The following is a 13,827-nucleotide window of genomic DNA, read 5'->3' as shown; positions in this document are numbered from 1 at the left end:
TGGCAAAAATGCTGCTACCTAGTTAGGAATGGGAAGAGTAAGTTTATACATGGTAATGGCAATTTCTTTATTTAGTATCATAATAGCCATCCATCAAATCCTTGATTCTATCAAATAATTGACATTCATTAGACATAGAGTTCTATTAAGAAGACTAGCCTGACCAAATACAGAGAAAGTATACAATAAAGAGTACATGGGTCTTCTTAGACTAGCCTAAAAATGGTCAAGAACATAGACGAAACCAGTAAAGCCTGAGATCCATTTAAGAACTGTGCAAGCTGGTGAAAATGCTTATAGTTCTATCAAATAATTGCCTCTTATTGCATGCCTTGTCTAATATCTCATTGTTTTTCTAATATGCTTTACAAGGTATTTTATTCATATGGATGAAATCATGACTTATGATTGACAAAATGTTTCATGTCTTTGTTGTTGCATTGTAAGAAGAACAAATGTCTAAGAAGAGCCAACATACCCTTGCTGGTCCATCAACCCAAGATGAGAAGAAGAGGAAGGCCATTTGGAATGAAAAATTGATAGAGGAGTTTATCGATATATGTATTGGTGAAGTTGAAGCTGGTAATCTCCCAGGAACACATTTCAATAGGTTAGGGTGGGCCAATATAATTAAGAAATTCAATGAGAAGACTGGAAATCAATATGACTACAAAAAATTTAAAAATAAGTGGGATAACCTGAAAGCAAATTGGAGCATTTGGATGAAATTGGTGGGAAAGGAAACAGGACTTGGATGGGATCCTGTTAGAAATACAATAGATGCACCAGATGCATGGTGGGAAAAAAAATTGCAGGTACACGTGCCACTAGTTTAATATTTGTAAGATTTTTTATACTAACCTATAAACTACTATTGACAACTATATATTGTTAACTTGCAGGAGATTCCTGATGCAGCTAAGTTTCGAGAACGTGGTCTACAACATGCCATAAAATTGGATAGGTTATTTAGAGGTACTAGTGCCACTGGGGAGGGGGCCTGGGCACCAGCTTTACTGGTGCAGGAGGATGTTGAGGACACAATTGAAGTATATGAGAGGTTGGATGGGGTTAATAATGATACATTTGAGGGCTTAGGTGACTCAGATGAGGACCATCATATGATTGCATATAAAATTGATGATATTCCCACTGATAATTTTAATGTTAACCTTACTCTTGCATCTGATGCTATCCAAGAGAGAGGAAAGAAAAGAGTTAGCTCTACTTTGCATGATAAGAAATGCAAGAAGGTTGGGGGTGCTGCACAACTATCTCAGCAATTGAGTCGTCTTATTGATACAGTGGAGAAGAAAAGTACAGTGCCATCCAAGATGATTGATAAACCTGGACGTAGTATCGATGAGGTGATGGACGTAGTGCATATGATGCCTGAGATGGTAGCACAACCTGAACTGCTTTTGATTGCTGCTGAGGTGCTCCTTAAAAGAGAACATCGAGAGATGTTTATGGCACTCCGAGATACCAATCTTCGAATTGAATGGCTCAAGCGAATGTCAAACTTACATAAGTAGTTGTTGACGTACTATCATGGCAATATGTTTTGTAGTTTTAATTATGAACTTCTATTATAGAATGATGATGGACTATATCACTACAAAAAATTAGTATTTTCCCGACTCTTCCCCGCCGACGCTATGAAAAAGCGTCGGCGAACGACGACGCTTTAAAGCGTCGTCGTAGGTCAAAAGATACTTAAAGCGTCGTCGTAGGCCAAAAAGCCCAACTCCCCCAGATCCCTTCTTCAGTGCTCCGCCGATCTGAGAGACGACGACGCTTTAAAGCGTCGTCGAAGGCCAAAAGATACGACGACGCTTTAAAGCGTCGCCGGAGGCCAAAAGGGTCCCAACTCTCCCGATCCCTCCCTCACCCGATCTGAGAGACGACGACGCTTTAAAGCGTCGTCGGAGGTCCCTCCTTCTTCACCCAGCCGCTCCCCCGATCCCTCCATTTTCTGCCGCTCCATCCGCCCACCCCACCATCCGCTCCTTCTTCTTTTAATCCCACACCGGAGACCCCACCCGTTCTCCCCTAATTTCTTTATCTACTGCACCTTTGGCGTGGGGTGTTGGGAGGGAGAGGATGGGGATCCGTCGGAGGAGGAGGACGGGAAAGGCATAGTCGAGGGACGAGTCGTTGAGGAGGAAGCCGTCGGAGGCAATTTTGATGGGCCTCTTCCAGTCGCAGATGTCCCCCTCGTAGCTCAGGTTCACGGGGCTGTAGATGCCTTGGTAAGTCAGCGGCTTCAGAACCGTGGCATCTGCCGTGCCAGATTCCATCTTCTCCAAGATGGGATGGAAAAGTGGAAAGGTGGAGGCGGCCTTGGAAGAGGAGGATGTCTTTGAAAGAGAAATAACAGCAAAAAAAAGAAGAAGCTATAAAGAGAGGAGAAGCGTGGGATTTGGATAGACGCGGACGCAGAAAAAGCTCAACCCAGCGCCCAGCTATGTTCTAGCCTTTGCAGAACCATGGCGGCCATGCCCTGTTCCCCTCTTTCTTTTTTAATTTTTTTTTTAAAAACAGGTTGCTAACGCCGACGCTTATAAGCGTCGGCGTTGAGTATTTTCCCCGACGCTTTCATTAGCGTCGGGAAAGTCCTGTTTTTGCCGACGCTTTCTCTTAGCGTCGGCAAAAACCGGACCCACGCCCACCTGCCCGACGTTTGACCCACGCTTTTTGAAGCGTGGGCTGGGAATTCGCCGACACTTATAAGCGTCGGTAGAGACAAAAAAAAGCGTCGGGATTTCATCCTTTTTTTGTAGTGTATGTATTTGTGGTATCTCTTGGATAATGTATCGTGGATGCTATTGATTTTATGGATATTATAGATGTTATGATTTTGTGATATTATATGTATTTGCATTATATGTTTATATATCATTTGTTTTATTTGCTACAAATATTTTATTTTTTGCATAATATGTTTTCTACAGGTATGGGCAGCATTGACAATAGTTCTGAGGAGAATTATTCCAGTGAAGATGAGATAGTTGATGATGATAATTATAATATTCTACTAACTGCAACTGTTGGTATGGTTACTGAATATTACACAAAATATATTGAAAAGGAGCCTTGTAGGACCTCTTATCAAACCGGATACAAGTTTGTATCAGAAATTTTACATGGCAATCCATATAGATGCCAACAACAATTTCGAATGGAAAAACATGTATTTATTAATCTGTGCATGGAATTGAAAATCAAATATGGTTTAAAGGCTTCTAGATATATTCCTGTTGAGGAGCTGGTGTCTATGTTTTTGATGATTCTAGGACATGGGTTTGGGAATAGGATGGTTCAAGAAAGATTTCAACATTCCGGAGAAACAGTTAGTAGATATTTCACCCATGTTTTAAATGCTGTTTTAAGGATGTCCAAGGATATTATTAGCCCGCTGGATAAAGAGTTCAAAAATATTCCAAGTAAAATCCGCGATGATCATCGTTGGTGGCCTTATTTTAAGGACTGCATTGGAGCAATTGATGGCACCCATATACCAGTGAAAATTTCTCCATCCAAACAAGTACCATATATTGGCCGAAAAGGGATTCCTACACAAAATGTTATGGCTTGTTGTGATTTTGATATGCGTTTCACTTTTGTTTGTGCTGGATGGGAAGGTACTGCTCATGATACTCGTATTTTTTTAGATGCTATACACAGAAAAGAGCTCCAATTTCCACACCCACCTAGAGGTATGCATTTTAATTAAATATATTATAATATAGACGTATGCATATTAATTAAATGTATTATGATCGCAAGTATACTTTTTTAACTTTCATTAAATATATTAAAATACTAACTCATATATATATATATATGCAGGTAAATATTATTTGGTGGATGCAGGATATCCTCACATGTTGGGATATATGGGGCCTTACAAAGGGGAGAGGTATCATTTACCAGATTTTCGACGTGGAAGTCAACCAAAGGGTATGCATGAAATCTTTAATCATGCACATTCCTCCCTGAGATGCACTATTGAGAGGACATTCGGATGCTGGAAAAGTAGATGGAGAATGTTGAGTACCATGCCCAACCTTTCTTATCATAAACAAGTCCAAATTGTGGTGGCTTCCATGGCTATTCATAATTTTATTAGAAATCATGCAATCAAAGATTTGGAGTTTCAGCCTTATGATGATAATGAGGATCTACTCCCTTCTGATTGTTTAGAGATTAATGAACCACAGGAAGAACTGAGTGCAGAGCAAAGCCAAATATTGGGTAACCGTGAGATGGATATTCTGCGTGATCATATTGTTTCTCAACTTATAGCTCGTTGACTTCTGAGTGCAGTGCAATTCCACATGTTGTTTTATTTTGTATTTGACCAAACATGAATGTTCGTTGTATTTTTGTTGCTACTACGTCAACAATGTAAAAAAGTATGAACAAGGTAAAGTTAGAGAGGATGGATATTAACTATGTGCAATCCTTGATTAACTATGTGCTAAGATATATGTATACCATGCTATATTAATTGTGTCCAATCCTTAATTGTGTGTTAGAAAGGCTAAACTGTGTGCCAGGCTATATGAAGTATATTCCAAGCCTTATTAAAGTATGCACGTAGAATATGCTAAATAATTTTTCATCTATGTGATTCTCGTCTAAACATCTAGTAATCATTTAATCAATTTTATCACCTAAATAGAAAAATTGTTAGAGAGATACCATAATACGTTATCACCTACTATAAATATAATATTATAATACGTTATATCATAATACATTAATATGTTATGTTAAATAATTTAATATTATGTTATATTATGAAAAATTAATTTATACTAATAATTATAATATTTTATACCTTTATTATTGTATTATACTATAAATATTATATTATATTATATTACATTATAATACATTAATATGTTATTTTAAATAATTTAATATTATGTTATATTATGAAAAATTAATTTATACTAATAATTATAATATTTTATACCTTTATTATTGTATTATACTATAAATATAATATTATAATACGTTATATCATAATACATTAATATGTTATGTTAAATAATTTAATATTATGTTATATTACCAAATATTAATTTACTCTAATAATTATATTACTATTATGCTATATTAACATAACATTATTTTATATTACAATAATATTATACTATATCGTATATTTATGTATTAATTTATGTTATGTTTTATTATGTTCTGTTGTATAATACTATGCAATGTCCTTTATGGTAATTTTGTCATACAAAAGTACTTTCTCAGTTTGTTTACCAAACACAAAACAAAGTACCACAGCACTTTACGAATGTAGTTACCAAACAGCAAACAGCTTTTTATAACAGCTCTACTTCAGACAGCTCTACTTCCAACAGCTCTACTTCCAAAAGCTCTATTGCCAACAGCTCCCCCAAACAGGGCCTTAAAGTGAGACCTCTTTAGGTATGGCTCAGAGTCTTAACAAAATCAGACCAGAAATTAGATAGTTTATCTATCAGACAGGCTACCTGGAATGATTCATTCAAATTGGTTCCATTAGCCCTAAGCTGGTGGATCAGGATTTCAAAATCATGGATTTAATCATTTATTGGCTTTGAGTCCACCATCCTAAAGTTATTGAAGTTGGAAGTCTTGAACCTCTTTACCGCAGCATCATCAAGACCATATTTGCTATCTAGGGTGTTTCAGAGTTCTTTGGCACTCTTGGCTGTATAATAAATGTCATACAGCCTTTCAGAAAGGGCACCTAGGATTCTATGGATGCAATAATAGTTTATCTCATCAGGTGTCCTAGAGGATGTGCTGGTGGAGGCAGAAGGTTCAGTTCAGAAGGAGGATGAACTCTAGTTTGGGTTTGGATTTTGGCGAGTAGCAGGTCATAGTGGTGAGCCAAAGTTATGGCTGGACCTGTTATCAACTTCAGTAATGCTCTCACCTATGGTTGAGATCAATCCTGATGTGGTGAGTCAGAATTGCATTTGGTGTTGCTACCTCCTAAAGTTATGGCTATCAAATTTTTTAGGTTTAGCATTAAGGTGGTCACTAGTGTTAGAGGCCATAGGTTCAAAGTTATAAAAAAAGTCAGAAATCTGATTGAAGGCAAAAAGTTTATGTCAAAAGATTGCACTAAAATTTGTATTGAATTTTGAATGTCTAGTTGATATATCCAAAAAATAATAGCCAGATCAGCTCCAGATCGGTGGTGGAGCACTAGGCTCATTTAAGTATCAGCCTTTCTTAGGCACGTATGCCTTTTTGACAAATTTTTCTTTGACACTATTAGTTAGTGGATATAATCACTAGAAATAACATAAATTCAATTTTTATAAAAGCCTAAGTGCAAACTTAAATTTGTTATTATGGATTAATCAATTTCTGAATTTTTTGTTTGAATTTTCCGAATTAGTAATTGTTGTTGGAAATTGGACCCGGGGGCGATCGTCCGTCGAGGAGGGGGAGCTGTCGGCGGATGCGAGGGAGTGGTGATGCGTCGGCGGGCGGCGTCCTCTGTCGGGGTGCCTGCAGAAAAGCCGGTGGCCGGGTCTTCCGGCGCCGGCCCTCCGATGCTTAAGTCAGAGGGGGCAAAATAGTGTTCAAAGAAAATGGGAGCAGTAGTGTTTTTTCTCTCTCTCTCTGTTCCCCCCCCCCCCGCCCTTGAGAAGCATGGTTCCCTTTTATAGGGGGGGTTTACCTGCGATGTGACCGGACAAGGCCGTCGTACAGCTCGGCACGTTGCTTGATCTGGTGCACGGACAAGTAAATAATTACACTGATGTCGGAGGTAAGGCCGTCGTACGACCTGAGCCGTCACGCGATCGGGTGAATCATTGCATTGATGTCGGCGGTGAGGCTGGGGTCAGACTTATCATGGCGGACAGGACTCTGCCGAGCTGATTTGCCGTGGAGAGCTGAGGATCCGTAGATGAAAGGAGCCACGCGCATTAATTGTTGCGTAGGCCGGAGATTCACATTAATTGTTGCGTAGGCCGGAGATTCACATTAATTGTTGCGTGAACTGGAGATTTGCCGGGATCATGTGTAATAAATGCTGGGGCAGTGGCAGGATATGGCCCTTGGCCGGACCTCGGAGAGGTACGGCCGCGGCAGGTGGTTGACAAAGACAAGCCTTTGAGGTCGGAAGTCCTCTAGGTCGGATGATCCGGGATCGGACGTTCTGGGGTCGGGCGCCGACCTCAGTCGTCCGGGGTCGTCGACTGCGTAGTCTTCCGGTGGAAGGGTTATTGTATTACTGGGGGAAAACCGTATTCCCCCAACACTACCCCTCGACTTCCGAGTTCGAGCTGCAGGCTCGGACGTGGGAAGTAGAAGTTGTTATCGTGGTTATCGAGGTCGAAGGGGATCACGCCCGCACCCCTAAAGCTTCTGTAACGAAGTCCGCGCCTTTTGAACCTTCGAGGTTGCTTCATGTGGTGGATTTATGATGAGGTCCGCGCCCTTAGGCATTTCGAGGTAGTTATGGCGTGGGCTGCGCCCTTTGGCCCGTCGAGATCGCTTTATACAGCGGACTTATGATGGGGTCTGCACCCTTACGTATCTCGAAGCAGCCATGATGATGATTACGCCCTTTAGATCTCTGAGATCGCTTTGTACGGCGAGCTCATAACGAGGCTCCCTAGGCCCGATGAGGTGGCGCCTCGACCTTATAATCGAAGCCGCCTCCTTAAATAGGCACGCCGTTTCGCGCTTCGAAATGAGCACGTGGCATGATCTAAGGTCGGACGTTTCCGATTTCGTATTGGCGGAATAACAATCTGGGAGGCTGGGGTTATCTCGGCGCTCCACGTGTCCTTGAGGCTTGTTAAATGAAGGGAGCAGAGGTGATGTCCGCTCGTCTTTTAAGGTGATCCGGTTCAGTGGGCCTATGATGAGGTCGTGAGATCCGATGGGACGGCACCTCGGTTGCGTACCCGGGATATTGATCCGGAGTGAATGCGGTGCTTCGGGTTCCGAGGTTGACACCTGGCGCAATCTGGACGGGGGATGGAAACTAAGCCCGCCAATCCGGGCCGTTAGGGGGGTCTATATAAGCCCCTCGAGTCTGCCCTAATAGTCCTATTTGGTCGCCCTTTGCTTTTGTCGTCCCTACCTCCATTCTCTCTCCCAACAATACTTTGCCGACGGTCCCCGGAGCGGTTTCCGGCGACTCTTTCCGTAGGTTCTTGCCCCGTGTTATTTAGGGTTTCCCTTCTTCTCCTACCTACTCCTCTCATCTTTTAGTTTACTTCAATTTTCTGAAAAAATGGGTCTTGGTCCGGAGGAGGTAGGGTCAAGCTTATCGAGGGAGGAGCTGGAGTTAATCCGCTCCCGGTTCTTCTTCCAGCCCGGGTTTCGTCTCGAAACTGCAGGGCCGGAAGACAGGGTGACGCGGCCGCCCCCAGGTCGGATCGCGATTTACCGCGAGACGCTCTGGGCCGGCCTGCGGTTCCCTGTTCACGAGTTCGTGAACAACTTGCTGGTGGAGTATCAACTCATCCCAGCACAGCTTGCTCCGAACTCGTGGAGAACTATCATCGGGTTCTTGTCCTTGTGCCTCGCGCACGGGATTCCGATCTCGGTGAGTATTTTCCGCCGGTGTTTTTTATTAAAGAAAAACCCGGCGGATGCAGAGTGGCTATACTTCGCCTTTCGGGGCGGTATGTCGCTCTTCCAGGGTGCCCCTTCCTCTATTCATGAATGGAAGGAGAAATTTTTCTTTCTTGCATCCGAGGTGCCGTGGGGGTTCAACCCGAGGTGGGGGCATCCTCGGTTGAAGACTCTCAACAGGCTCTCCGATCCCTCGGGGAGGGAGCTGAGGGTCTTGGACTCCCTACGGGCCCTCGGGAAAGGATTCAACCTAACCGAGCTCCTACGGGAGGGCGCCTTGGCGAGCGTGGGCTTGAGCTCGGCGCGCCCCGAGGGTAAGAATAGTTGTCTCGTCCTATTTTTACCTATTTCTTCTTTTCGCTAACACTGGTCTAACACTCGAAAAATTTTTTGGTTTCAGACATCCCCCACATGCCGACTAGCAGCACATCCCTCTTTTCTCGGCTGAAGAGGCGGGAGGCCGAGGCCGGCGGGGCCATCTCTCAGCCCCGGAAGAAGTCGAAGTCGGCCGCTGCTTCCACCTCGGCCGGGACGGGAGGCCCGGAGGCGGGGGTCTCTGCGGGCGCCCAAAGGCGGGCGCCAGATACCGGCGATGCGGGCTCGGCAGCCCCACTCCGTCCTACCCCTGTCGCCCAGCGGGGAGGACCGATGGTGATCCGACTACGGCCTTCAGAGCCCGGGCTGAGCAGGGGCCCCGAGGTCCCCAGCTCGGGCGAGCCGAGCTCCCCGAGGGATCAAGCGGGGAGGTCAGCCGAGCCGGGGTCCCCAATCCTTGAGGGGAGCTCGGCCTTCCACGATGCTGATACCGCGCGCGCGGTATGTCGGCACGCCATGCTTCTAGCGGACCGGGCCGAGTTCCGGAGGGCGTCGCTGGAAGAGATCGTCGACAGTACCTACTGTAATACTGTTCGGGTGAGCTATTGCCTCTCATTGGCTACTAACTTATGCATACACTGCCTGCTTTTTACTTATAGTTGCTTTCTTCTTCTTTTTTCCTCTTTTGCAGCGTATCCATGAAGTCGACTCCCTGGTGTTTATTGCCGAAAGTTGTCAGGCGGAGACTCGACGACTCAGCCGGCAGTTGGAGCCGGCCAAGAAGAGGGTTGCTGAGCTGGAGGCCGCGCTGGCCGAAGCCGAAGCGCGAAGGGAAGCCACCGAGGCCGGGCGACTCGCCATGGTCGAGGTGCTCGAAGAGGAGAGGCCCGCCCATTCGTTGACGAAATCGGCCCTGCGTGCCTCGGAGGCGCGCCTGGGGGAGGCCCAGTCCGAGGTCGCGGGTCTGAAGTACGAGGCTGGGGTCTTCCGCCTCAAGATCGAGCAGCTCGAGGCCCGGGGGAAGAGGGCGCTCGAGCGGGCCGAGAACGCCGTGGAACTCTTCAAGGAGTCAGAAGAGTTTCGCGATATGTTAGAGGAGGAGACTGTGGACGGGTTCCTCCAGGGCTTTGACAACTTCCGGAAGCAGATGGCTCGGATATGCCCCCAGTTCGACCTCTCGACGGTCCGTCCGAGGATGAGGTTCGGGTACGGCTCCGACGACGACGACGATATCCCCGCTGCCCTCATGTCCGAGGAGGACCTTGCTGAGGCCGGAGCCGTGGCAGCTGAACCGGCGAGGGCGGAGGCCATACCTCGTGAAACCAGCGAGGTTGTTCCCGCGGCGCCGGTCGAGGCCCCTGCCGCAGACCCTGAGCCCGCGCCCGCTGCAGACCCTGAGCCCGCGCCTACTGAAGACCCGCAGGTCATTCTTGTAGACGACGAGGGTGATGCTAATGAAGCCGCCGCCTCTTAGGACTTCGGTTTTTTCTATGTTCATTGTAAACGAGGTCGGCCTACAACTTTGTAAAAGGCCGGCCTCTAGTTTTGTACTTAGCCTTTTGGCGTTTCATCAATGAAAGCTTTTTCTTTCACTTCTACATTTATTCTTCTTCTCTGTCTTTTTCACTCGCAAACGAGGTCGGTACTTCTGCCGACTCTCGACTTCGTATCCGAGCCTTCGGATAATATTAATAAAGACATGTTCTTTGGCCATGTCTTACCTTTCTTCTGGTGCGTATAAGTGTCCGAACTCTGATTATGCTAGCTAGGGGGGGCTCCGAGCTTAGACTTTAGGAAATTTCACCAAGTCTTGTAGCTCGGATTCGTAGGTCGCAGAGGTTGCCAAGTTTGGCTTTTAGGTTCTCATGGCACCGGGTTCGGGCTTCGGGCCCCCAAGTGGGGCCGCGCTAGACCTACATGGGTCGCTACCGAGGTGCTCGGCCAAGCTTTTGAGCCTGGCTCTTGGGGCGCAAGCCCGTAAGAAAGTTGTCCCCCAAAGGGGAGCTTAGGCCAATAGTCACATCGTCGCCAGGTTTTTCATAGTCATTGCCCTCGGACTCTGCCGAGATTCAGGCGAGCGGGGTTGGGGCCTGTAAGGAACACCTCGGCCTTTGAGGTTATCTTCACAAGTTGACATCGGAGTCTGGGCATGGGGGCTGAATTTGGCCCTTGCCCATAAGGGTTTATATGAGTTGTGGTGGAGATCGTCGGTAGACGAAGCACGCACAAGGTCAACGGGAGATTAATCTTACACCGACTTGTAGAAGCAATCCGACCTTGGCCAGATTAAGGTCCCGATTTCAATCGGGGTTTCACTGTCAATACGTAGATAAATATAACAAGGCGAGCATCAAATAGGATGTACCTTTTGTGTCTCCAAAATTGCGCCCCTCGTATCAGAGTAGGTGGCCTTATTTCCTCGCCAACTTCCGGAGTCATTCTTTGACTTTTGAGGAGCTCGGGCTTCTCATGAGCCCTATGGCGCCCGCCGAGGTTGAGGGGGTTTGGAGATGCTCCATCAATCTGCGACGCTTCCCGAGGTCGGGGGAGTTTGGGACTCTACGGCCGACCCTCGGGGCATCTCGGCCTTAGTCGAAGGATCGTGCGCCAGGTTGATGGGTCTGGGAACGCGCTACCGACCTGCGACGCTTTCCGAGGTTGAGGGAGTTTGGGACTCTACGGTCGACCCTCGGGGCATCTCGACCTTAGTCGAGGGATCGTGCGCCAGGTCGATGGGTCTGGGAACGCGCTACCGACCTGCGACGCTTCCCGAGGTCGAGGGAGTTTGGGACTCTACGGTCGACCCTCGGGGCATCTCGACCTTAGTCGAGGGATCGTGCGCCAGGTCGGTGGTTCTGGGAACGCGCTACCGACCTGCGACGCTTTCCGAGGTCGAGGGAGTTTGGGACTCTACGGTCGACCCTCGGGGCATCTCGACCTTAGTCGAGGGATCGTGCGCCAGGTCGGTGGGTCTGAGAACGCGCTACCGACCTGCGACGCTTCCCGAGGTCGAGGGAGTTTGGAACTCAACGGTCGAGCCTCGAGGCCTCCCGACCTTGGCCGAGGAATCGTGGAGCTTGACGCCTGATCTGGCGAGCCTCAATCTCATCTTGAGGGAGGGTTCCGTCCCGGAGATAACGGACGAGCCCGTCGATCCAGCTCGGCTCGAAGTCGATGCACATGGTGGGTTCGGGTTCCTCCGTGCTGGGTGTCCGAAGATATTCGAGCGTTGTTCCCTTGGGAAGCTCGCTCATGCGGGAGGTTGCCAATTTGGACAGCTGGTCTGCCCTGAGGTTTTCTGCTCTGGGAATGTACTGAATACTGAAGGAGTTCAGGGCAGACGTGAGTTCCCGCACCTTTTGGAGATACTTTTGCATGGATGGCTCTTTAGCTTCAAAGTCTCCTTGGATCTGGTTCACTACCAGCTGGGAGTCGCTGAAGGCTTTTAGGTCCTCCACTTTCAGTTCTTTCGCCAGCTTGAGCCCGGCAAGGAGAGCCTCGTATTCAGCCTCGTTGTTCGAGGCTGGAAATTCGAGGCGCAAGGCTTGCTCGGCCACCACTCCATCTGGACTGGTGAGGATGAGCCCAGCTCCGCTACCCCCCGAGGTTGAAGACCCGTCCGAGTGTAGGACCCATGGTGGCCTCGGTGCTTCCTCCGTGGATACGGGAGGCAACTCGGGGTCGTCCGGCAGGGTACATTCCACGATGAAGTCGGCGAGTATCTGAGCTTTGATGGCCGGCCTGGGCCGATATTCGAGGTCAAATTCTCCGAGCTCGACCGCCCATTTGGCGATCCTCCCCGCACGATCCGACCTTTGCAGTATTTGCTTCATAGGCTGGTCGGTCAGTACAGCTATTGTGTGGGCTTGGAAGTAAGGCCTGAGTCTCCGAGCCGAGATGATGAGAGCGAAGATGGTCTTCTCGAGCTTGGAGTATCGGGTCTCAGCATCCCTGAGAACCCGGCTGGTGTAATAGACCGGCCTTTGGAGCTTGTCCTCTTTCCGGATGAGGACTGAGCTCACTGCAGCTGGGGAGACGGCCAGGTATAAATAAAGGACCTCGCCCTTCTGGGGCTTGGTGAGCAGCGGGGGAGAGGCCAGAAGGCTCCGGAGCTCTTCAAAGGCTCGCTGGCATTCTTCCGACCACCGAAAGTCTTTCGGCCGCTTGAGGCTCTTGAAGAAAGGGAGGCAGCGCTCGGCTGACCGAGAAACGAACCTTCCCAAGGCGGCAACCCGCCCTGCAAGCCGCTGCACCTCCTTAACTGTTTTCGGAGGCGCCATTTCTTGCAGCGCTTGGATTTTCTCGGGGTTGGCTTCAATTCCACGTTGGGTGACTATGAAACCCAGGAATTTGCCCGAGGTGACTCCGAACGCGCACTTCGCCGGGTTGAGCTTCATTCGGTATCTCCTGAGCTTGGAGAATGTCTCGTTGAGGTCAGCTACATGGTGCTCCACCGCTCGACTTTTCACCAGCATGTCGTCCACGTAGACTTCCATATTTCGGCCAATTTGATCTTTGAAAATTTGGCTGACCAGCCTCTGATAGGTGGCTCCAGCATTCTTCAGGCCGAAGGGCATCACCTTGTAGCAGTAGGTGCCCTTGTCGGTGATGAAGGCCGTCTTTTCCTCGTCTTCCGGCGCCATTCGGATTTGATTATACCCTGAAAAGGCGTCCATAAAAGTTAGCAGTTGGTGTCCTGAGGTGGAGTCGACGAGCTGGTCGATGCTCGGGAGGGGGAAGCTGTCTTTCGGGCAGGCCTTGTTCAGGTCGGTGTAGTCCACGCACATGCGCCATTTCCTATTGGCCTTCTTTACGAGGACTACGTTGGCGAGCCAGTCCGGGTAGGAGACCTTCCGGATGAAGCCGGCTCCGAGGAGTTTGTCCACCTCCTCGGCCGCA

At 47.8% G+C, this 13,827-nt stretch overlaps 1 protein-coding gene across 1 annotated transcript; it reads left to right on the top strand.

Annotated features, from left to right (window-relative positions):
• Window positions 1-286: 286 nt before the first annotated feature.
• On the top strand, window positions 287-1,538 carry LOC120112491 (L10-interacting MYB domain-containing protein-like). Its single transcript, XM_039132018.3, has 2 exons — window positions 287-815; window positions 903-1,538. The coding sequence occupies exons 1-2, from the start codon at window positions 456-458 to the stop codon at window positions 1,533-1,535; spliced, it is 993 nt and encodes a 330-aa protein (XP_038987946.2). The 5' UTR covers window positions 287-455; the 3' UTR covers window positions 1,536-1,538.
• The last annotated feature ends 12,289 nt before the right edge of the window (window positions 1,539-13,827 follow it).

This window comes from Phoenix dactylifera, chromosome 6 (assembly GCF_051530095.1).
Source record: "Phoenix dactylifera cultivar Ajwa chromosome 6, Ajwa_hap1_PhDact_Kaust_v1.1, whole genome shotgun sequence".
Taxonomy (NCBI): domain Eukaryota; kingdom Viridiplantae; phylum Streptophyta; class Magnoliopsida; order Arecales; family Arecaceae; genus Phoenix; species Phoenix dactylifera.
This window is presented reverse-complemented; position numbering and strand designations above follow the sequence as displayed.